Source organism: Haliotis rubra, unplaced genomic scaffold (genome assembly GCF_003918875.1).
Source record: "Haliotis rubra isolate DU_JTF1 unplaced genomic scaffold, ASM391887v1 Scf830, whole genome shotgun sequence".
Lineage (NCBI taxonomy): Eukaryota > Metazoa > Mollusca > Gastropoda > Lepetellida > Haliotidae > Haliotis > Haliotis rubra.
Genome location: NW_025767558.1, coordinates 74,491 through 100,184, shown reverse-complemented (window position 1 = coordinate 100,184; position 25,694 = coordinate 74,491). Strand labels below are relative to the sequence as shown.

General features: G+C 38.9%; 1 protein-coding gene across 11 annotated transcripts in view; it reads right to left on the bottom strand.

Moving 5' to 3' along the window:
- Window positions 1-5,894: 5,894 nt before the first annotated feature.
- Window positions 5,895-25,694, bottom strand: part of LOC124262321 (receptor-type tyrosine-protein phosphatase alpha-like) — a 75,912-nt gene continuing 56,112 nt past the window's right edge. For 6 of the 11 annotated variants that reach the window (XM_046696811.1, XM_046696816.1, XM_046696809.1 and 3 more), the window contains 24 exons: window positions 24,369-24,620; window positions 23,901-24,077; window positions 23,356-23,493; window positions 22,500-22,634; window positions 21,364-21,501; window positions 20,730-20,864; window positions 20,116-20,233; window positions 19,870-19,940; window positions 19,226-19,437; window positions 17,461-17,548; window positions 17,149-17,210; window positions 16,793-16,829; window positions 16,519-16,616; window positions 16,219-16,344; window positions 15,631-15,770; window positions 14,991-15,126; window positions 14,286-14,432; window positions 13,911-14,010; window positions 13,502-13,575; window positions 11,875-11,997; window positions 10,978-11,109; window positions 10,491-10,627; window positions 7,848-7,983; window positions 5,895-7,173 (listed from right to left, as the gene is read on the bottom strand). In XM_046696811.1, coding sequence (XP_046552767.1) covers window positions 7,102-7,173; window positions 7,848-7,983; window positions 10,491-10,627; window positions 10,978-11,109; window positions 11,875-11,997; window positions 13,502-13,575; window positions 13,911-14,010; window positions 14,286-14,432; window positions 14,991-15,126; window positions 15,631-15,770; window positions 16,219-16,344; window positions 16,519-16,616; window positions 16,793-16,829; window positions 17,149-17,210; window positions 17,461-17,548; window positions 19,226-19,437; window positions 19,870-19,940; window positions 20,116-20,233; window positions 20,730-20,864; window positions 21,364-21,501; window positions 22,500-22,634; window positions 23,356-23,493; window positions 23,901-24,077; window positions 24,369-24,620 — 2,984 coding nt within the window. In that variant the 3' untranslated portion in view covers window positions 5,895-7,101. The remainder of the gene's footprint in view (window positions 7,174-7,847; window positions 7,984-10,490; window positions 10,628-10,977; window positions 11,110-11,874; window positions 11,998-13,501; window positions 13,576-13,910; window positions 14,011-14,285; window positions 14,433-14,990; window positions 15,127-15,630; window positions 15,771-16,218; window positions 16,345-16,518; window positions 16,617-16,792; window positions 16,830-17,148; window positions 17,211-17,460; window positions 17,549-19,225; window positions 19,438-19,869; window positions 19,941-20,115; window positions 20,234-20,729; window positions 20,865-21,363; window positions 21,502-22,499; window positions 22,635-23,355; window positions 23,494-23,900; window positions 24,078-24,368; window positions 24,621-25,694) is intronic. The other 5 variants (XM_046696805.1, XM_046696807.1, XM_046696813.1 and 2 more) reach the window with 3 other exon arrangements.

The window sequence follows — 25,694 nt, the reverse complement described above, 5'->3', positions numbered from 1 at the left end:
CGCTGTTCGTTTTTGCCATGATATATCATGCTGGTCACTGATGATGATTACCATATACTGATTTAATGTATGTTGTATGTTGTGTGCAATGTGTTGTGTGCAATACGATATTTAAATAAGTTTGTTTCACAATTTTAATTAACTAATTTTAGGGTTCCTCCTTGACTTTTCCGATGAGTGCAATCGTCTGAAACATTATCAGTATAAGAGTCCCTGTATATGTCCGTGAGAAGTGTAGGATTTTCCTCTTAGGTTTGGTTAGTTTGCTTGTTGTTTAACGCCGCACTCAGCAATATTCCAGCTATGGCGGCAGTCTGTCAATAATCGAGCCTAGACCAGACTATCCAGTGATCAACCATAAGAACATCGATCTGAGCAACTGGGATACGATGACATGTGTCAACCATTTCAGCTTGCCTGACCACCCGATCCCGTTAGTCGCCTCTTACGACAAGCATTTTTTGCTGTAGACCAATTCTAATCCCTGATTTTCCCGAGTCTCTTTGATTAGGAAAATATTACCAATAGTGTATATCAGGTACATACACACATGGTGTATTACTACATGTATGTAAAACTAATAAGTACACAATGCTTATGCGGGATTGCAGATTTGCATGAAACCCTCGCGACATATTCTTGTTGAATGAAGCAGACGGGTGGTCATAACATGGGGTTACTGATTACGACTCATGTGGACATCCATCCTCTGGTATAATAATAAAGCAAGTTTCCATGATTGATGTGTCCATTCAGGTTACACAAAACCAAATATATCCCTTTGACTTCCATAATAACGTTATGTTTTAACTCAGGTTTACTTACAGGGTCATCGGCAATCAGTCAATCAATGAATTACTGGGTGGATGTACATTTGATAAAACACAAACATCTTACACAAAATTACCCATTTACAGCTGTCAGATGATTCTGTCTGCGCTGAAGGCGCCCTACCAAATGTGTTTGTTAAATTGCGGATTCTGATTTAGTGAAGTGCAACCTGAGCTCACAGAAAGCTGTGTGAGTGGGTCTGTTTTTGATGAAACCCGATACAATGTTAATACATTTACATTTCAGACCTACAGTTGTACACAACCCTGTGCACTGAAAAGAACCCACGAGTCCGTTGGCATATGACCAGATGGTGGCCACATGAATACGTGCAAACACCTTGTTGCGGTAAAGCCTCGTGCAGTAAAACTTGGGCAAAGTACTGTGACTATGTGTCCCAGTCCACCCAGCTGTGAATGGGTACCTCGTTAGGATGAGAAAGCCACAATAACTCGGTGCGCCGAGTGGCTGCAAGAGTTGTATACTCCCCAGGGAGTTGAGATAGATAATACGATGTGCCGTTGAGATTGACATCCGATGGTCGAGGGGAAAAATACCAGCGCCTTGAGCATGCACTAGTTGCGTGGATATGTGTGCGCTATATGAATATCCTATAATAAAAAATTCGACTTTACTCTTCATTTAACAACAATAAAACAGAAGCCCGTGGGTCTGAAACTGCTCATTCTTCCACATAGTGTAGGATAATTTGTTTATTTCAAAACGACAGTCAGACGCTTGTGCTGTTCTTTCTGGTCACTTCATTTGTTTTTAAATTCACACTGAAACTACAGGTTGTTCAGCTTGACCTGATCAAGTGAATACTAATGCATTGCGTGACCGTGTCACAACTGGTTGGGTCTATTATTGTGAAGGGGCGCGCCTTTGTCAGCTGATTGGCAACATGTCCGAACAGCAGAGACAAGGTCGCCGTTTGACATCTCAGTGTCGAGAAATCGCCAGCAATGTCCTTATTTTCTTTACACGGTCACACAGGAATCAGGCTACCTCCATACCACGCAGATCTGAACCCAATCGAACTTATATGGGCCAATGTGAAAATTTTAGTATTACCGATGCTAGGAAATTCGCTGAGGCGAGGTTTCTTGTAATTGGTGTAAACGAGTGGACTGATTGCTGTGCCCATGTTGAAAAATTGGAAAGCAACTACTGGGACAGAAATATTGCAGTTGAACATGAAATAGAAAAAGTGATAATTGAACTGGGTGGAGAGAGTGATAGCAAGAATGAATCGGATTCTGAAAGTAACTGACTTTACATTGTAAAGTTAGTAAACCAAACTAGATAGCATATGACTGTAAAAACAATTCAATTAAAACATGAAATGATTGTTTTTTCAGAAGTGTTGTTTTCCGGGACAAGTTCTGTAACGAAGCCATGTATGCATGTTTCGCACGAACGCAACAATAACAACATTCTCTGTCCCCCTATTTAATGAAGTTAACTCGACCAGCCGTTTGTGCCATTTGACCTCCCGGGTCATGCATATGTAAAGCAGCTCAGGTCAAGCTGTTCATCCGTGACATAAAAACCCAGTTCATGTGATATTATATGCGAACATTTCCGCAGCTATGTTTCACTATTCCTGGCTCATAACGTTATAAACATTATATCTATCCTTATACCTGATCGTTTTATTATGAAATATTACAGATTATATTGATAAATGGACATACGTCAAAACTACTGTCACTCTGACGAAATCCTGATTAGAAATAAACTTAATTTGAATGCAGTAATGCTTTATGTTTCGTTTTCAAATTCATTATGTTTCCACCCGTGAAGGTCCGGGTTAGTATGAACCTTCAGTAACCCATGCTTGTCGTACGAGGCGACTAACGGGATCGTGTGGTCAGGCTCGCTGGCATCTTTGACACATGTCATCGGTTCCCAATTGCGCAGGTCGATTATCATGCTGTTGATCACTGGATTGTCTGGTCCAGTCTCGATTATTGCTGAGTGCGGTGTAAAACTAAACTCACTCACTACTTGTATTTCATTTTCACTTGGTCACATGTGAAAGCCAGAGATAATTGGTGTTAAATAAATATGTAACTAATGTTAACACAGTTACCCAATTTGTATATATAAAAGGGCCATGCAGCAGAAGTGAGAGCCTCTCTGACTTTATGGGGCTTGAGAGAAATGATGAACTGTGTGGTGCCATTGCGTTCGTGACCAACCCGTGTTATTCCGGGACAAGCCGAATAGCGACTCGTGCCCCTTTGGAAGGATTTCAAATTGGCGCATGAACATCAGAACCACTTTAAACAAGAACGATAACTTTACTCCTGTTTGATTCCCGTGGTACTTAATATCACCGAAGCATTCGTACATTATATTGCCGTTTTTGTTTTCGTTCTTTATTTATTTTCAAGAAATAAACAAAAAATACAAAGGAGAAACTATTTGTAAAACGCAAATTCTAACGTAATTTTTAGCAGCTATTCACCTTATATTTCCAAATGTATATTTCTAAATAGGGTTTAAGAATCCCAAATGCAATTTGCTATATTGAATATGAAAATAAAATAATATTTTTTTCAGCTACATTAAATCCTAAACATATCCTCAAAAATGACTTTAAATATTTCTCAAACTGAACATTCGTGTTACCTTGTTGCCATACCTCTGGTGGAATTTTAATATGAATGCGCAGGAACAAGAAATATGAATAAACCCCAAACTATCAGAAATATCCCCAGAAATGTGAAATATAAGCCAAATGTTAAAGATTAAAGTTGATTAGTAATATATTAACATGATATTATTGTTTTGAAACTCCAAAACAATCTCCAAAACAAGCCCGTAAGATCGTCAGAAATACACTGAATTGCCTCCATGAGAGCTGTTATGTAAACAAACGCACATGTGTGTATTTGAATCCCTAATCGTCAATCGCATTATTCTTATCAAAAACTTCACATTTGGCAGAACAATTCTGTTAGCTACGTTCTTTGTACTTTCAAAGTGACGATATATATTTTTCATGATTTTTTAATCAATGCCATAAAAGATTTAAGTACTCGGGATTATTTTAATCAAAGCACCGCACTCATTACGAGCGTTCTGATTGGTTTGTCGTATTTTCGCACATACCAAGCATCGAGACGCGGACGAGTCTTCTTGGAGGTACGGAAAGGGGCGAGTGGTGACGAATGGGTCGCAACACGACCATTTCCCTTCTTGTGTTGAAATTTTTTCACTTTCTTTTCCTAAAAACTGTCTGCAGAAGAAACCATATCCCAATCAACGTAAACTGTTTGTTTGTTTGTTTGTTGTTTACCGTCGCACCCAACAATACTCCAGTGAGATTATCTGTAAATAATCGAGTCTGGACCAGACAATCCAGTGATCAGTATCATGAGCACCGATAGGATACGATAATCATCATCATCTTGTATGAGCCACGTCAGCCTGGCCACCCGATTCCATTAGTCGCCTTTTGAAGACTAACCCGGATCTTCACGGGTTCTGTGTTAAATAAAGAAGTTCAATGAATATAACAATACAATTATTTTTGTTTAATTATTTGACGAAACGAATGGATACCCAACACCACATTTGCTGTGCTTGTTACTTAAAGTATGATCTTCGCTTTCAAATACACTGGATCCGTTGTGTCAGTGCTATATTATATTCTTCCAAAAGAAAATTTGACCCTGAATACCAGGTCCTGGTATCTACACTCAAAGGCGGAGAGCAATAGATGTGACAAATGGTAGGGTATTAAATACTTATATCTATATAAAATAAATGATGATGATGATGAGGATAGTTCCACGGAGATTCGAGGGGATGACACAATGGTCATATTAACTTCCCGGTGATTGCACAATGCCATGACGTTATTCCTGGTGGTAAATGTGGTATCCCGGGTTCGAATCCCGAGTTTGGTTCAATGAAGAATGCTATAGTCTTGTGTCTCATGATCACCTCGTAATAGCCTTTGAACATTGCTGCCAAAGTACAAAAATTCAACGTTTATTCGTCTTTTTTTGTGACGAATTGTAGCCCTTTGGCGATATACCTCACTGAATGGGTGATTGTGCTTCAAGTAATAATTCAGCAGATACCCAGGCGGGACACGTTAACCCATGTAGGGACTCGAACTCAGGTCTCCGGCTAGACGAGAGAACGCTGTAGCCACTTGTGTAAGCATGTGTTACTAAAGTAAAGAATTCCAATCCTGGGAAAGAATTAGACTGAAGTGTAGAATATGCTATGTTTTATTAACCAAATGATCTCATGCTGTTTAAATGTCAATATATATAGTTTTGAATATCTTTACATGTTCAACTAGATTCGTATACAAGACCTGAACTTGCTCTCAGTAATGGACACTAGTGTGGGGAACTGGTTAAAATCTAATAATTGATGATTGATCCATTACAACCGATCAGTCATCGAAAATAATTGGTTAGCGCCATTTATCAAATGTTCCTGTTATTTTTGTTAATGCACACACAAAAATAAAGAAAAAACATGTAGTAATTTGTTTTTTTGCAAATTGCGTAAAGTCCATTTGCAAATTTTGCATATTTAAATGATGATTAGTATGTTAGGAACACATATTTCCTAGATTCTTTAAGATAAATTCAATCATGACTTGGAACGAGCTTGTAGTGCTTATGAAATGTAACTTTAATGACACTGACAAAACCAGCCTTGTGAAAAATATTGTTAATGCAAACAAGTGTTCCAAGATTGTTTGTGTTCGATTACGAGAAAACATGTTCGATTGCTTGGTCGTTTAGTTCCTGCGACCAATCTTCGATTATTTCAATTAATCGGCCCGCCACTAATGGACACAGTCAAGTTACAAAACCTCACCACTGCATAAACATCTTATGTCTGGCCTGCATCATTCATATTCAGTGTTATCTGGTTTCAGAGGCTTCTGTGTATATGAGCGAACTGACTGTGAGATACTGACTACTTGCTGACTTAGTTACTAACACGTCCTCGGGGTATTGACCAAATTACTAATATCAAACAGTTTACCGATAAAGATTAAGGACACCAATCACAAACAGAAAACGTGTAGAACACCTCTTGTTTATTTTTCTTCGAAACGGTTTTAATTTCTACATAACATACAGGTTGTTCCTTATTTGTAGCTACTTGATGATATTGTAGTTGTGATCCTTGACACATGCATTAGGTTAACTAGTTATATAGTGTACATTTGTTTAACTGTGCGATGAAGGTGATGTAGTGTAAGGCTTCTTTTCAAACAGATGGCCACATGAACACGTGAACACACGTTCTACTGAACATCAAGAGATGTATATTCCTTAAATGAGACAGTTACATGTAATTTAACAAGTACATTATCAAGAATTTGGCAAGAAGGTGTTCTATTGAGGATGGTTACGCACAAACGAAGATTAACAAATCGAAAAAGTTTTATAAAATGGTATTGAATGAAGGCACTCTTGTTCCAAAGGCTAAAGTCAAGTTTCTCCTGCCTGGATCATTTCTGGCAAATGTATCGTGCACAAGGGATGTGGACTGAGTCTCCTGTGCAGATCAAAAAGATAAATTATTTGTGTGTTATGCTACATACATATATAGCTCCATTATAGGTTTCCTCATACTCTACTATACATTGTCTGAGTCCCATTGGTACCAGGCGCTATGACGACGGTTTGTTCCCGGAATGCCGGCATGTTGCGGTTGCTGAACTAATCCGTTGTTGTCGTATAAAATTTGAATGTACAATTTACATGTAGGGGTTAGTAATGGGCGGTGCCTGTAATACTAAGGAAAATGAAAGAAAAATAGATGTGACAATTAAAAGACATTCTAATCATGTAAAGCAATGAAGCCGGTTCCGGCATTCCGGGAAGACGCCATCACGACGTCTCACCCTGCTTATAGATACAATCATCTTTCAATGCAATCAAAGTACGCTATGTCCAGTTTTTCAAGCCGATGTTATGAACTATTATTGAATTGACAATTAGTATACATTTATTGCTTAGAATAAAGAAGAAGGTACATGATAGGACTAACATACAGAGCGGTCTTAACAAGGTGCGAGATAAATCAAAATATATTTACTATACGTTGGGTATTGGGTAAAAGTGCATATAATCTCTTCAGTGCTATACTTAACCATTAACATGGACACAGCATGTACAGGAAATAAAGAGTTAATAACACAAGGTAAGTTCATCTTCTGTCTGGTTCAGACAGGTTGTTGTTCTTTTGCTCTGTATACGGAGAACCTTTATTACACATTTATCACAGATTGGCGTAGACATTGGAGGCACGGTTGTATTCCTTCACCATGTTATAACACAGCTTGAACTGATCCTGCAAATGATATACAGTGATAGTCAGACAAAGATACTAGTAAATTGATAGTTCCAGTAGTAAAATCAATTCAGAAACAATGAAAGTTGTTCAAACGTTACAGACATGCCTTTGTGAAATACGTGTTGAAACCGTATTGCCATTGCTCGTTATGACAACGCAACAGTGGCTTGCAATGGCCAAGGTGGGGAATTCAGAGCAGTATTGCACTTGGTGGCAGGAGAGAGGCTAATGTCTGAAGTCAACCCAGGATGGACATGGTGCTGACAAACCTAGAGACATAACTGGGACGAACCGGGATTCAAACCGAAGACCATAGGTTTCTGGTGTCACCCAGCTATTTATAGCCAACTGCAGCGCGTCCATTATATAAATTATTCCGGCATGATTGTTCAATATTCCCACTCTATGCCACAGAAACAGATGTGCACCATTCAAAAGAATTGTGAAATAAAATAACTAAACAGTGTTCACTTTAAACCCAAACACCAAACCGAAGTAGGACACAATGTATAACATTTACGTGATAATGTGAAATCACTTGATGTTGAACGTAATATCTGTCTTGGTTATTATTGTCCTTGATATGTGAACGGTTGCAAATTACAAAGTTACACCACTCGCACGATTTAAGTAGTTCACAGTAGCGTGTCAGAAATGACGTAGCTACTCACAAAGGTCTGTATGAACTGGGGTCGTACACGTTGTAGTTCCCGAATGGTGAGAAAGATGTCCACTGTTCTGTCCAACTTCAGCCTGGTGATGATGTTCAGGACGCTACAGAACACACCACTCGCTCCGGCGCCGTCACTGGATTGAAAACATTGAAAAAAGCATATGAGAACACTCCGTTGGATGATGGTTGATACGTATTGAAAAGGCTGTCGCCATAAGGCATCGTTTGAAAACAAAAGAGGCAAATTCTTATATTATTCATTCTAATATGAAATCAAATCAAATTAGACATTTGTATAGCTCTACATATCCAGAGTCCTGCTCACGTGCGCTTAAACGAATGCTCGTTTGAAGAGGATGGTTTTGAGACAAGATCGAAAACTGTTGATATTTTCCGATTTTCTGACAGTATGCTACCGTTGACATATGCTACCGTTTAATGAACTAGTGAGTACAGTTTTAAATTTGTTTCAGCAATATCAAGTAAAAAAACTGTGCATTGGACTCGGGGACCGGTAAAAAAAGTCCACTGGGAGTCCACTGTATATATCAAGTTATCCTATCGCCTTTTAATATTGTTATAGGCTGTACACATATGTAGCTTGCACCAGGGATACTCTACAACAGGGATAGGTCACTAGCTTGCTTTCTTTACCATTTGTACTAATTAACGTGTGCCTCGTCATGCTCCAACGCACACAGTGACTTGGTTCGGTCCCAGCGCAACTTCGGCTGCGTTTAACAGTACTTCAGCCAGTGTATTGTATAGGTCGGAATTTTACAATGAATGAATGAATGAATTAAGAGCAAGAATTTTATGTGAATGAATGAAAGAAATTAAGAAAAAGAACAAAAGAAAAAGAACATATGTGAATGAATGAAAGAATAAATGATACACCACGGCCATCCCTCCCAAAACATGTTAAAGAACGCAAAACTATCGGTAGAACACATGTTAACATCAGCTGTCCTTTTTCAAAAAAATTACTTTGAGACATTTTTTTACATTAGTAACTAATTCAGATATCTTATTGCATTTGTGGAATGACATGGGCATTGACAGAATGTTAACTGACACTGTCACAGACCCCTCAAGAACAGAAAGTTTAGAACTATCACAAAGCCTTGCAAACACCTTTCCAGTTTTGTCAAATACTAAGATCAACAAGAAAGAAAGAAGTTTTAGAACTATAACATTCAAGCATCACAAGCACCAATGGCGTATCAGAACAGATCGGCGATATGTCATATTTTTCACACACCTCAAATACACACTAAAAAAAAATAAAATTAAAACTATCACTATTACTTGCAAAAAACTTTCACCTGATGGTATATTCCCCTCATAAAAATTAAAGGTGTATGTGAAAGATGTTTTAGAACAATAACTAGAAACACTCAAACAACACCCTGTAGTATTTCAATGGCAGATCGGCGATATGCCATATTTTTCACACACCTCAAATACACACTAACAATTTTTTTTTTTTTAAAATTATAAAACTATTACTATTACTTGCAAACACCTTTCACCTGATGGTATATTCCCTCATAAAATTGAAGGTGTATGAGAAAGATGTTTTTGAACACTTACTAGAAACACTCAAACAACGCCCTGTAGTATTTCAATGGCAGATCGGCGATATGTCATATTTTTCACACACCTCAAATACACACTAACAATTTTTTTAAATTATAAAACTATTACTATTACTTGCAAACACCTTTCACCTGATGGTATATTCCCCTCATAAAAATTGAAGGTGTATGAGAAAGATGTTTTTGAACACTAACTAGAAACACTCAAACAACGCCCTGTAGTATTTCAATGGCAGATCGGCGATATGTCATATTTTTCACACACCTCAAATACACCCTAACAATTTTTTTTAGTTATAAAAATATCACTATTACTTGCAAACACCTTTTAACTAAAGGTATATTTCCCTTCTAAAAATTAAACGAATATGTGAAAGAAGTTTTTAGCGATATAATTTAGTCTTTCTTCGCTGTGTACTGAGAATTGAAGCCAGTGAGCTACAACATGCCCACTTGAAACTTTACTACAAAGCTACTGTACTTATACTGACACTTATAACAAGTATTTGACTTAAAATGAAGTGACAGAATAGGTAACTTATCTTCTACATGTAGGTTTTCAGTTGTCACAACACTCAGTGTATGTAATCAGCTGTTGAAATAAACCGGGCTCAATCTTAAAAACTACGCTGCCGCCATATTGGCTGCACTGGTCACGTGACGGGCCGAGGCATAGCTTAGGAGCTTTCCGAGGAGTGACCACTCCCCCTTATAGAGTCTCCCTGCTTGCACTAAGGGAAATATATTCTGGACTCTTAAAGCAATCCAGTTTTCTGTTTTCTAGTCTTCCCATTTTGATTTTGCACCCCCAGCGCCAATATCATGACGTTATGTGTTGTGGCCTAGGTTAAATCTTTGAGCTATTTTACTGACCTTATGATTTCGCTCACAAGACAAATACTGTTGTCACGCACATATCTCTGAAAGTTATCATTGTACCTAGTGGACTAGTAATGGTACATTTGTACATCAGTGTCCTAACTGGCTCGATGGAGTAAATTATACGTCGCTTAATCCATATACAACATACACATTAAACTTACTGGCAGTGCACCAGAACCTTGTGGTCAGCAGAGCTGATGATCCTGTCCACTCTACTGACTAGCTCGTGAAGGGCTTCAGTGTTGGTCAGAATATCCAGTGATTGGAGGCAAAACACACTGATCGACTTCTCGCTGTTCTGTTTCATTACATGAAATTATGTTATTGAATGTTATATTGAATGAAATCAGAAAATGCAGTAAAGTTTGAAGAGTGCATGAAATGAGTGAAGGAAAATACCTTCATCACGATGATGAAAATCAACAATATTTTCACAATGGCTTGAAAACCTGTCAACGAAATGTAAAAAAAAAATCAAACTTAAGTTGATTTATCTTCTGACGACCGATCATAACATTTTTCTGTATCAGATGCTGAGAGTAAGGACGAGATGTATCAGATACAACGTGACTAAAACCTCAAAACAACCCCTCTGTCATTGGTGATATCACTTTCTGATAGTGCATTACATGATGAGTATTAACAGACCTCCTTGCCATGTGCAAGCGTCAACTCCTTCTCCGTGTAGAATTCTCTGTTTGAATCCGCTTCCACTTGCACAACATTGAATGGTCCCTGTTTGAGCACTTTGTTTTCTTCAGGGTACATTCCAGTTGATTCCTGCATAAAAAACCCAATGTGGAATTTGGACATAGTTTAGTTCTAATAGTATGCTATGAAGTGGCCTGTATGAGAAAAAATCGTCGTAAAAAAACAAAGCTAAAGATTTAATTGTTCTTTCTGAATTCATGAAATCAACGCACATTTCAATCTCCCGAGTGATTATGGAATGACAAGTCACGTGTATTGTTTTGTAGAAGCACCGGCCTGATTATCTGACAACAGTTGTTTCCTGCATAAAAAAACAATCTGGAATTTGGACATACTGTGTTTCTAATAGTATGTTATTGGTAACTATGAGGTGGCCTATTTGAGAGAAAAATGCGAACTAGAGGAGACAATGGGATATTTGTTATCAGACAATACCTATTTACCCATTTTCGGATATATCAATTTTATTTGTCCAATAAATCAAAATTCAAAAAAGTGTTATTTCGATATGAAAGCACATCGTCATTTCTCTCTGTCAAATCGTGCCAGTTCTAACAAAACAAAGCTAAAGATTTCATTCTTCTTGCTGAATTAATAAAATCAATGTACCGTGATTATGGGATGACTTGAAGTCATGTATATTGTTTTGTAGAAGCACCGACGTGATTATCAGACAACGTTTGTCTGGTGACGTAAATGTCTTCAGAGAAAACGGTCGTTGAATGGATTGAAATATTTCCCAGTGCAGTAATGACACCAACCGCCAACACGATGCAAAAAATGTGTAAGACTGTTACCTTGATAATAAACTAAGATATTGCACCAAATATTTACCTGTGCGTCATCCAGACAGACGATGGTGAAACAGTCATGGTCATACACAAGTCTCCAGAAGTCCACCACAGTGTCTGGTAGCGGGGTCTGGGTGACGATCAGGCTTGACAGATGCAGAGTTGTCTGAAACAAAAATAACACTATCGCTACTGGTATCAAGGGATTGACAATGTCCTCCGTCTCTAAGAGATTGGAGTAAACTCAGTTATTTTCGGATCGTCGTTTGGATGCTGTGCCTAAGTAATTATGTTACTTGGAAGTAACCTCACAAAACATCCCTTCACATATATGTGTAAAGATCGCGTGCAAAACCGTATTTTTAAAAACGGTTTTAGAATACAGTCACTAAAGTACTGTCGGAAATAGAAAAAAACTCTGTATCCCTTAGATTTACACAACTGCAAATAGCATATGTCGAAATAACCCACTTCGGGCTAACTTGGCGTTCAGTGGGATGCGTAATAGGATATCCTGAAAAGCATGTTTACTCGTAAAATCGGGCAAAACTTAAAAAAAAATTACGAATAGCTGCTGAAAACAATAGACTATAGATGGCAATAAGGTCGCTCAGCCAGGTATGACGACGGACCGTCGACTCTCCAGGCATGAAATGCATGTGCTGCCTACAGGCACAAGGGGGCATCTCAAAGATAATTTGTGCTTTTTCATGTGTGCTGACTATGTCTCACCTATTGATTGCCTTAAAGGATTATCTTATCTTAGCTGATACTCTATCCCCTAGCCCGACACCAACGATCGTCTGCAACGCCCCTCCAGGTTTTGCTTTTGAGACGAACCCTCCTATCTGTTTCTTTTTATAGTGACAGTGAGACTCCATGGAAGCTATATCCTTAACAGTTTCAGCATGAAAGTTATTATTTTTTACGCCAGCAATCGTTTATAATGAAGCTACGTCCAATTTCAAATTTGGCATTTAAGAAGTGTCCTTTGTAATACAATATCGTCGCACACTAATTTGCATAAAGCCATGGTCTGTTCCAAATAGATCGTTTTGGACATAGAAAAAAATCGCATTGCTCATTTCTGCACTAATCTCTCCTCAGAAAAGTCCTTTTTCTACGTTTCCTATGTCCCTACCACTGAGACTGTAGTTAGGCCGAACTTAGTTATATTCACACTTGCACATATCAACTACATAAATTGTAGAGATAAATGAGAAAATACAGTTTTTTTTCTATTTCCGACACTACTTTAGATCTGTCTTTGTTCCGTAGCTTGAAACCGCCTCCGTGGTGAAATGGTTAGGGCGTCCGCCTGGAGAGCGGAAGGTCGCGGGTTTGATCCTCTACCGCGTCATACCAAAAGATGTTAAAATATGGTACTTGTTGGTCCCTGCCTGGCGCTCGGCATTAATGGGGACAACAAGGACTGGTCGGCTCGGAGTCAGTATAATGTGTCTGAGTGGGGTATTCATGGTATCTCATGCGGCATGGTATCTCAGTGAGCTAGCACTATAAAACCAACTTAAATCTGGGCTAGTACAAGCAGCCGTACATAAACATACACTCGCATGCACATCGTCATATGAGCGAAATATTCTCAAGCACGACGTTAAACCCAGTTTCACAACACCTCACCCGTAGCTTGAAGGTTATAATCGACTCACTGGTAGAAAAACTCCGTTGATGTAGTCATTTCGCTTCTGGACAGGTGTACACAGATACGGCCTTGAATTATTTCCTTAAACAGATCATGTTATTATTTATTCGTCACGGCATATGTTATAATTATGACAATGAATTGTTGTTGGTATTTTGTATTTAACGAAACACATCGTAGTATAATCTGATGAGAGATAGTGCCATTATCTGAGCATCATGTGCATTGCACACGCATAATGTGCTTCATCTGAACTAGAACGTTTCAATGGATCATTTATTTTGTCACATCTTTCGTATGTAGAAAATAAACCATTCCATTACATTTCGTTTACGACTGTGTTCATCTTACTCGTTACATGGTACTCATGAATAAAAGACAAGTTGATACTTTGACTTCGGACAAACTGTTTGTACCGGGAAGAATATCCAAGCTCCTATTTTTGTCCGAGTTCTCTGGAAGCAGTGCATGTGATGTTGCCTCTTCTGTAAGGTTAGATGATAGCTCTCTAAGTAACTGAAATAAAGGAAACATGTAGTACCTCAGTGAGCAAAAAACGACTTGATCCAGCTGTTGAAATACACTTTGAACTGTTTCTTCCGCATGTCCTGCTGTTGACCTTGTGGAAATACTTGCATCAACAGCATGACCTGCTGTTTTCGACAAGGACTTTATCTTGCTGTTGGAATACCTAGAATTGTATCTACTACGTGGCAGTCACGGACTTCAATACTTAGAATAATTTTGCAGCGGGGACTCTTGTCGACCTAATTTAACTTAAACTGAAATACCTTGAATTCCTTTTTCAGCATGGCCTGCTGTTGGGTGGTGAAGGATTCTCCGAGGCCGAATGTTTTGTCGAAGTCTGGCAAAGTGTAGAGTGTTCCCCGACTGTGGAGTGCTTCGAGGACGACATCATGGACAAACTCGTACTGACTCTGAACAGAAAGAATAAACAGTCATTACTATGTATACATGTATATGGTTCATGTCAATATATTGGCAATAGTGGGTAAGTTCGACACACTCCTAAGTGATGAACGTCAGTATGTTGCGTGAATATGTTGATCAGAGTATAATATAGTATATTTCCGCATCATAGAATCATTGGAACGGTATCTTCATACGACCTGCAGATAGATCATTTATAAATGAAGGATAACTGAAACGAAGTGTTTATTTGTAGTTATAGAGGATGCAGTACCTATCAAAATAAATCTCAGAGATTCACAATGTCATGTGTGGCATCGGGAAATGCAATCTCGCCGTCTCAAGCGGTAACTCAAGCGGTAAGGTAATAGCAGCTCATCTATTACTCGCATGACTCCTTCACTCTACAAAACCTAACAGAACGCCTGAACGCCCGAACGTTTGTATTAATCCATGTTTAGCATTAAACGGGTCTGGGTGTCATTTTATTTCCCGCTTCACTGCGTATAATTCACTAGCAGGGTTTATGATGTATTTGCGCTGATATTGATACATCATGAACATACCTCCGTCTGGACCATGTTCATCCTGTATAGTCTCATTTTGCCAACACACATGTAGACGTTGACCCTGTTGTCACCCTCAGCTTCATCCATCAGGTAGTCCAGGGCAATGAACGCTCCTGTTCTTCCTACTCCAGCGCTTGCAAGATAAAAGAATACTTACTGGAAACATGAGTATACGTAAACAGTACAGGTCATGCTAATCTCATGCCATCTATGTTTAGCCGATGAAGTACCTGACACACTTGGGGACATTCTCCCCATAGTAAGTAAGTCGTAAATAATAACCATTCAGAAGGCTGCTAAATATGATCTTAACATAACATTAACTAGCTAAGAAGACTATTAATGTACCGACAAATACATGAAATCAATTCCATTTACAGAAGACATATGTAAGCATGCCAACAAATAAATATTTCATAGTTTTATCTTTAGCATTGACTGCAGATCTTTGCAACGCGTCTTATAACACAGGTGTGTGAGTGTATATCTGTGTCAACATATTTTTAACATTCAGTCAAGTGTCAACTTACCAAACAATCAGCATTATGTTTCACCACAGTGACACCCCCCCCCCCCCCACACACACACCTCTGACACACACCTGTGTGCCTATCTCTGTGAGATGTTTTTAAATTACCTGCAGTGCACCACCATGGGTCCCCAGCCCATATCCCCCTGTTTCACCAGTCTCCAGAAGTTGACGAGGGCAGGAGCAGAAGGAACACCATGGTCAGGCCAAGACGTGAAGTGGCAGTGCGTCACAGTTTTCTCGACACCCTGTGTAGAGCAGACTTCAAATGAACAAATCCATCGTTCAATAAAATTAATTAACCAAAGTTAATCAACTTATTATTCAGGCGGAATACCTCAAAACTGTACAAAGTAAACACGAGAACGTTGTATTTTGTACTGATTAAGATATATTAAACCTGAGGGAAACATTTACATACATTTTTACATTTTCTAAAATGAGCCTTGAGACCAAGAAGAATTGTTTCTCTTCCTTAAGTGGCATTTAGAAGCTTGTATGATGAAGGGGAACACTTTTTTACTGCAATAGACATGCGACATCCGACATATCCATCAAAGGTGTTCCTTCAGAAGAATTGCTGTTGTAGTTTAATTGCCTTAATTGTAATAACGTACGTTTTGTTTAAAGTTACAACAGTTAATGAGATGAGAATAATCTAAAATATAATGTCATCGCAAAATTGCATACACTTACAGAGCATTGCACCAAGAAAGTAGAGATTGTGTAATCAGCTCTTGTTGTAATATCCTTGTTATTAACCCGAATGTTTCCGTACGTTTCGGTCTTTGTCGCATCAGGCCAATATTTCGCACTTTTTTTCTAGAATTAAAAAAACCCAAATCACAGAAAACCCCAATAACTGGATTAATTCATAGTTTGCTTTAGGAGAAATCACCAACTTCAGGGTTCCTAGATATGTTGACACAAATCATCAGTGGACAGACATGTAGATAATTCACCAAATAGTCAAAGGAACCATGGAACACATCCTACCTTGTTCAACTCCATCAGCCTCGTCAGCATGACTATCTGTGTTACGTCCTCCTGCCACACCATCCGCCAGAAGTCAGTGACTGTATCCGGCTTGGGTCCTGTGGTGTCAGTATATTTTGTTTAGGTATAAGAAGGTCATTTGTACTTAATACAAGGCAAGCCAAATCTATTCTATTTCTAGCATATGCAAAGCAAGCCAGCACTACTTAATACAAGGCAAGGCATCCATTACTGCACACACGTATTGTACAACAGGTTAATACATCTAACGTACCTTGTGTGGCTATGTACTTTTGAGTATCATCATAACCCTGAAAACATAAAATGCGTCTACACTTTGTCTGCATATACTGAATACATCACATGAACCTCTGCCTCCATGTAACATCGTGAGAGGCTCGTGAATTACGTTACAGAGTTACAAGTAGTTTTAGATGTTTATTGTTTTCTGGACTTAACGAATCACCATGATATTGTCCCAGTCTTGTATTAGTTTGGTGAGACTGTTGCACCATTTTCGAGACATTGTTTTTTTCAGTGACCCCTAAAGTTCATCACGATTTTGTCTTTTACGTTTAATGAAAATACCAGAGATTGGTTATTCTTCGTCTTTGCTGTCTGTTTACTTACATAGATGTAATTGGCATTGATGTAGTCCTCCCCATCTGCCAACACTACCCTCGATTCATCATCTGGAGAACACAACAATCAGTTTGTATATTTGGAGTGATATCTAGTTACTTTGAAGTAGTCTTGATATCTAGTTGTTATTACTACAATACCCTCAAAAGCGCATACACACCTACGTATGTTTTGATGTCAAATGTTCTTCGTTTAACATTTATTAATGTTAAACTCACTGCACATATATTTATATACACTTGTCACATATTACCAGTATTCCTAAATTTGCTATAATCTCATCTGCAGTTATCAGCTTACACGCATAAAGAGCAAGGAAACGGTTCTTCTTCTTGTTTTCAGGCTGCTTGCCGACGGTATGTGGGTGTCTCGCTCCATATGGGATGGCCTATAAGACACGTGGTAGGTTAAGCACAAGGCTGTAAACACATACACTCACTGCTCATAAGCCGTGGTAATTTTAGTCAATGATCATTTGTGATCCTGTTTTCGCATTAAGCATATTGGAAGTCGTACAGGGTATTTAGATGTCTCCTGAGGGCTATTTTGTCAGTCTTGCAAATTCATGTACATGTTCCTTAGCTTCTCATCTCACTCAATGTTGTGTCGCAGTATAGACGAGCGCGTTTACGTGCTTCATGGACATGCATGTAAAAACCTCTGCTCTACAAATCTTCAACAAGAACTAAACCATCTTAAAGAGGCGTTTATTGATCCCAATGACTATTCACCCCAGTTAGCCAACAGGACTATCTTATCCACCATCACACTATCAACCAAACACCCTAGGCCAGAACCAGCACCTATAAAAGTATCCATACCCTACATTGGCAAGACTTCACACCAGATCAGCAGGCTCCTGAAGCAACAAGTGGATATAGACACCACATTCTCGACTCCCCGTACTCTAAACAACCTACTGCAGGCTCCTGAAGCAACAAGTGGATATAGACACCACATTCTCGACTCCCCGTACTCTCAACAACCTACTGCAGGCTCCTGAAGCAACAAGTGGATATTGACACCACATTCTCGACTCCCCGTACTCTCAACAACCTACTGCAGGCGCAATCACACCAACAACGATAAATTAATCCCCAAGGGTGTGATTTACAAAATAGACTGCAACTGTGGACAATCATATATTGGTGAAACATCACGACCAATCAACACCAGAGTAAAAGAACATCAGGTGTCTACAAACAAGTCGGGTAGAAATCAGCTATCTCTGAACATATACAGAACAACCCCAGTCATCAAATCAACTGGACAGAGTACACAATACTGGCAGCCAAGCAATCTGACTTCACCAAACGAAAATTAACCGAAGCCATCCGCATCAAACGACACCGACCCCTGATCAATAGAGACCAAGGTTACTTCATCCCCTCTGCGTACGATGAACTCATCAACCAACCTTAACTGGTTGTATTACTTGTACAAACACCCGTACTTTTTACTTTTATCCCTTGTCACTGGGTTCTACTTGTAATCCCGTGTCATCACATTGTTACTGTACATCCCAATTCACGTCCTTGTTGTTTTAGTTAATTATTTACTGTACATATAGTCACCTGTTATCTACCTAACTCATACTTGCTTGACAACGATACAAGAATCTGTATCTACCGAATAAAGAAGTTGTTTGTCCATAAAGTTTGTCTGTATATGCATGTATTTGTGATATACGCTACATAGATATCCTTAATATAGCGGAGCTTAGTCATGTGCGTCATGGACATGCATGTATATGTGATATACGTGACATAGATATTCTCGTGTGGGCAATATCTGTATTTAATCATTGTGTGACACATTGTTTTTGGTATAAATGGCAAGCAAGGGATAACCCACTCTGCATAAAAAGAGCAATTATAGCAGATTATGCAATACAATTTGTGAGTTATTTTCTTCCAGCTATAGCAACAAATAGTTGCTTGCATGATAGTCCTTGGGCATCCGTGATTTCCACATGACGATACCCTTTAAGCGCTAAGTTGTTCAAATCGTTTTCAAAACCCAAGTGGAATGTACAAACAGGATGCTGTATTTAGTTTTAACAAACCTGAAATTCTGTTGGAAAAGTAGCCTTAGTTTTCTTTTCAATTATACACTGTTGCAGAGTGCCCAGCGTCATGTGAGGCGGTACAAAGTTGTAGTAGGTGGCGGAAGCGTCGTTAACTACGTCCACTTCAGTTTCAACACCTAGGGTTGCATCTTCGTCCTCATCGTCCTTTGTCGGCGGTGTTGAACTGGGATTCTTTCTGGTTGCCTTTTCTGAAAACGTTCCCGATGTTTTGAAACTACCTTCTTCTCTCACAGTTCATGAATCCATTTATGCACTCCAAACAAACAAAAGAATGCCATTTGCCATTGGTCATGCCATACCAAACCACATATCTCCAAAGTTTATAAAATAAAGGCATTCCCGTATTTGTACTGCATATGTATGGTGGTTACACAATATTCGTTTACGGAACACAAGTTAGCAAATTACCGCTGTCGTGTAAACTTGAGATAACACGAGGAGTTCAGTGGACTAACCATTGGATGTTGGAAATCAAAGTGTGAAGGAAAATTACTTATTTTTATACGTGTACTCATTTAATTAGTATTTTACTTCCAATATGCGTGGGTTATACGAATAAATTCACCTAGGATACGGGTCATTATCAGCAATTTAATTGGTTAACAACACTCCAATCTTACCAGTTCTGATTTTTAAGTTAGTCATATCTTTCGTGGACTGCAGTCTCTCGTTGTCATGTTTTGGTTCCTTCCTTTAATAGAAGAGAAAAGAACGCAATTGATACATCTACCGCGCTGAAATGACCTTTAGGTCGAGATGTCAAAGATTTCATATAAACATTGACAATATGATGTGATACTTATGGAAACACCATCCAGGCTCACAAGAGATTAATGTAAAGGCACGACCTGTAAAAGTGCTCATACCTCCGCCTGAAGATGATAACGACGACGATTATGACGATGGCGATGGCCAACAGAGCTGCAACTGTCCCTCCAATTATTCCAGCCATAGAGTCTTCTTTATCATCAGTAACTGACAGGCCTTAACAAGTCATTTGTTATACTGCAGTTACTTGAATGGTCAACATTCTTTTAAATAAGTTATTCATTAGTCAGCACCAAACACTATTTACAACTTTATTTTCAATAGCTTACTTTGTTTTTAACGATTTGAGAAACAAAATAATCAATGTAATTTATTATAAGCCTTGGTTAGTAAATCGTGATTGTGTTCTATGTTTTGACAATGTAGGTATGTGTACGTACAAATGTAAATGGATTACATTTTGTGTCATATATATCTAACACTTACAAGGTCAACATAGCATACGAACAACATTGCGATATAGGCGACCATTACCGTTTCGATAGTAATCCTGCAACCGGTATTTTAGGGTTTCCAGATATTGATACAAAATGATTATGATTGTAACGAGAGGTAATATATTCCCTGTGTATCTGGACATCTTTTCCTTTCCAAATTCTTTAACTCACTCACTCACTCCGTTCCAAGTTCAGACACATATGTACATACTTACGCTCACAACGGGCATCTGAATACCCTCCATCACATCCACTCCCGCAGGTTCCGTTAGTTTTGTCACATACTGTGCCGTTCCTGCAGTGACCACATTCTGACATACAACCGCTGCCGTACCTCCCGTCTTCACACACTGAAATAACCAGCATGGCATTACCAAGACTCATTTACTTGTGATTATTTGTGTTAGATTATACGTAAGTTTATATCTGTGTTATAAACGATACCCGTCAACGTTGAAGTTAAATTCATGCACAGACTGAACTTTGAGTAACCAACCGTTAGATGACGTGAGAAAACAGATATAACACAAATACTTAGAATAAATGCCCATAGATATGTGAGCGCATGCGCAAACAAACAATGACAAATGGAATGTTCTTTGAGATGCCACATACTTGACCTGTTCAGGTAGGTATACTAATGTCAGTAAGAACATCATATTACCGTCCCCGTTAGAGGCTGTTTTCATTGCAATTGTTAAGTTCACGAGTATTTAAATAGTACAAAAGGTAAGACATAATTTAGCCTTTCACCTCTAAACGAAACACTTTGCAGAACTTGATAGTGGATATTGTCTGTCCCCTGCATGTTTCCATTTTCACCTCATACAATATACAGGGGTGCCTTACTTTGTTTACACGTGTCATTAATCCACCCCGCTGCACATCCTCCAGGACATGTTCCATTTGTCTTGATGCAAACATCACCATCCACACAGTTGCCACACTGGAAGCCACACTTCGGACCATAGTAGCCATCTGTACATGCTGTGAATATAGACAAAGTGTTTCAGTTACTTTGGTGAAAAAATCACTCTTATTCGCAACTGACAAGATGGAATTGAGAACATTAGAAACATCAAGTCACGGGATGTTGACCACATGTAGATACCAAAAGGTAAAAAATTACAAACAGTGCAGTTATTTATATTCATTTAGAAACAAAGAAAGTTATACCATTATTCTATCATGAAAGGCATAAGTATATTTATATATTATGGAATTGTGTACATGAACGGCACTGTACTCTGTACATTGAATGATTACACAATGCCATTTAGAAAGTAATCAGATGTAACAGAACTCGCGGTGGCTGAGCGGGTAAGGCTGCTGGCTTTGTCTGCTGGAGATATGGTGCCAGACTCTGATCGTGTGGGTTCGAATCCCGGATGGGGATCAACCCAACAAAAGTACTTTAATCCGTACTTTCCTAAGAAAGTGTAATCCCAAATATAACGTATGTTACATTGTATACAGTGACGTTCAACAAAGGTATCGTTCACCCATCCTTCTTCACATCCTCTAATGCACATTCCTGTTGACTTGTGACACACATGACTACAAACACAGTGTGCATACTGAGAGTCCATAGTTCATACATTACCATACATCTTGACATACTGACCATATATCATTATGATAAGAGTGAGTGAGTTTAGTTTTACACCGCTTTTTGCAATATTCCATCAATATCACAGCGGGGGACCCCAGAAATGGGCTTCACACATTGTACCCATGTGGGGAATCGAACCCGGGTTCTCGGCGTGACGAGCGAACGCTTAACTACTAGGCTCCCCCACCGCCATAGTCAGGGCGAATTCGAAGTTCAAACCATCACAGGAACATTAACTAAGTACAGATTTGGGTTTATGACATTGATCTTTTCCTTGGACAGATACCTTCACGTACAACCAATAATATGTAAACATTAGTTGATACAAGGGAGCATTAGCCAATTTGGGAAAATAAAAATGAAATGTACTCACGTTGAAGACAGATGTCAGCTTGCCATCCTGCTGCACAACCTCCAGGACAGATGCCTGTAGCCTTGTTACAATCAGCGGCGTTGAGGCAGTTTCCACACTTGGAGGTGCAATTTCCGTAGTAACCATCTGGACACGCTGCACATGAAGTAAACGAATCAGTTGTTCAACTAAATCAGACATTTGACGCACGGGTTACATAAACCTTATGTAGCATTGCTGTTTATGATAATATGATATACAAATGTTCCTGAGACATCATCGGGATTAACGAAGAAGGCACATGTTATACACAAACCAAATGTATTGACGATGTCTTAATGTTTTCGATGCTTTCCAAGACATGTAATGATTTACATTCTACCCGCTTAATATATATTGACTGACACAGTTTACACGTTGCACTCTATACATTTAAAGGGGAACATTAATGTTAAAGATAATAGCAGTAAATACATGTATATGACGCACGTTCCTGACTTCCGTCCTTTTAGTTTAGTTTTACGTCACACTCAACATTATTCCAGCTTTATGGCGGCGGTCTGTAAATAATCGAACATCGATCTACGCAATTCGGATACGATAACATGTGTCAACCAAGTCAGCGAGCCTGACCACCCGATCCCGTTAGTCGCCTCTGACCACAAGCATGAGTTGCTGAAGACCAGTTCTAACCGGGATCTTCACGGGTGCTTTTTAGCGAGGGTTTCAGACCCCTGACTTATTTACTAGTTTGTCACAGCCAACATATTTCCTCAACTGACTCATGTTTCGGTGGATTCACCTCCACATTATGTTGCTTTCACAACTAACGATGTCAATATTACGGAATGCAATCTATGTGAAGCTCAGGCTGCACCTGTTTGGCAATCAGTCCCCATATATCCTGGAGCACATCCACTCAGACACTGTCCAGTGATCTTGTCACATACTTCTGTGTTTTGTGAACAGTGACACTGTTTGTCACAGTCCTCACCAAACCAGCCGTCACTGCAAACTGAATAGTGATAACAATAGATAGCAATAGATGATCAAAATTGGGAAGAGAATTCCCTTTGAACAGTACAAAAGTAACACCGTCATTAAAAGAAAACAGGAAGAAAATCTACTATCAAAGGCATAGTATGTATTACATCTACTGTTTCATAACGAGAGTTGTTATCTGTAATCATGTCAATGAGACCAATACATTTGCCCAGCTTCAGGTAAAAATCCATGAGCGCAGCCTGATGCTGATCGAGGATATGAATTATCGCTTTTTCATCACTTCTCTCGGCAAATTGTCAAAATAATTGTCAGAGTTAACTTGAGACTTGTACCTTACACTAAGCAGCCGTCTTGTCAAATAAGTGAGTTTATCTTGTGCTCACATGTTAACATGTTCATAGGTGTATGTTAACCTACCAAATATCTGCACCTCGCACAACGCGAGATAGTCGCTTGTCTGTATAGTGAGGTTGTTTCCTATCAGTGCTTGTTGACATTTGACATCAGCTATAGCAGGTGGGTATGTGTCCATTGACCACTGGAAGCACAGCTGTCCACCAACATTTATCTTCATGCCCTTGTTTCTAAATAGGTCTGCATTTCAAAGTGAAATTGTGCATTCTTTGATGTCAGATGTCTCATTTGATAAAGCAGTAGATAGATTGGCGACATGTCTAAAAGGACAAACAAGTGTTTACTGAGGACCCCGAGTAGCCATGATAACAACACATCCGCACGAACCAGTTATTAAGCATTACAAGAAATACATCAACAATACATGATAATTTAATGATGGTTTAGTCACACAGAATAATGAGTAGTTGAGCACAATGCTATTTATAATTGAAAACTAAACTAAAATATACATTTTCCACCCATACTCACGGCCCTTACGTAGATACAGCTTAATGTGTTGTATCTTGTCTGTGTTAGAGTTGTTCAGATGAACAGTCCAAGTTGGGTGTTGATCTCCTGTGGCCGTATGTGTACAAGTGAATAGTTTGCTATAGAAGTCGGTTGTAGCTCTGCCATCCACGCCGCGCCTGGCCTCGTGTTGTTCATATTTATACCCTGTCCTGTAACTGTATTCAATGAACGTTGTGCTCTGTGTGGCACGTCTTCCGACAGCAATATTTCCTGAAGAAAGTGAATCCATGTATAATACCATAAACATGTGACAATGGTGGAAATAAGAACGTTAGGTTCATTGTGTGCTAACACTTAATGTATGGCCGTAAAGGTTGTTTCTTAATATGTTGGGTATTTGACTCAACATATGTGACCCTTAGAAATCCTTCATAATAAGCAAACGTATCACAGATGTCAAGCAGCATGTCAAAATATAATACAGACACCGCTGTCATTTCTTTCTTCGCGTACATAGTGGAGAGTCTCGATCATACGAATACATGTATATCGCACGTTTTCTTGGGAAACGGACCCCCGATTCGTATAAATACAAAACGACTTGTAAAGGAAGCTAAAATAATGTTAATACTGAGACATTTAAATTCAGGTTTGTAACCACTGTTTTACACATTACCGTCGTTAAACAAACGTGCAAATGTTAAATAATCAAGTGAACTGAGAATTAAAATAGCAGGGTGCGTATGAATGGAAAAAGAAAATGAACAATACCATGATGTTTCCTCATCACAGACTATTATAGGTCATCAAGTGTAATCAAAATGCATGCATGTGATAGTACAGAAAAGGTAATTTAGAAAGAAAAAAATTAGTAAGATTCACAATCACAGTGCAGTTTATATATGCATCCCCTGGGTCTATTTGAGGTCTTAGCAGAGGAAACTCGTCCATTGGCTTTCAGGATGGTTTTCAGGGTGTTATCAGAGAGGAATGTTACATGGACGTTGGTAGTTTTCTTTATGAGTGAGTGAGTGAGTTTAGTTTTACGCCGCACTCAGCAATATTCAAGCTATATGGCGGCGGTCTGTTAATAATCGAGTCTGGACCAGACAATCCAGTGATCAACAGCATGAGCATCGATCTGTGCAATTGGGAACCGATGTTTCTTTATGAGACGGCTGATGTGGTGACTGATCTGGCCATAATAGGGTGTGTTGATTCTGATAGTAGAAGGTCCAGGTTTAGTAGGGAGGTCATATTGTTGCTGCTGGAGAGTTGAGACTATAGTTGTTTCTACTAGATGTTTGGGGTAGCCGTTGAGGTTGACAAATGTTGCTCAGAGGC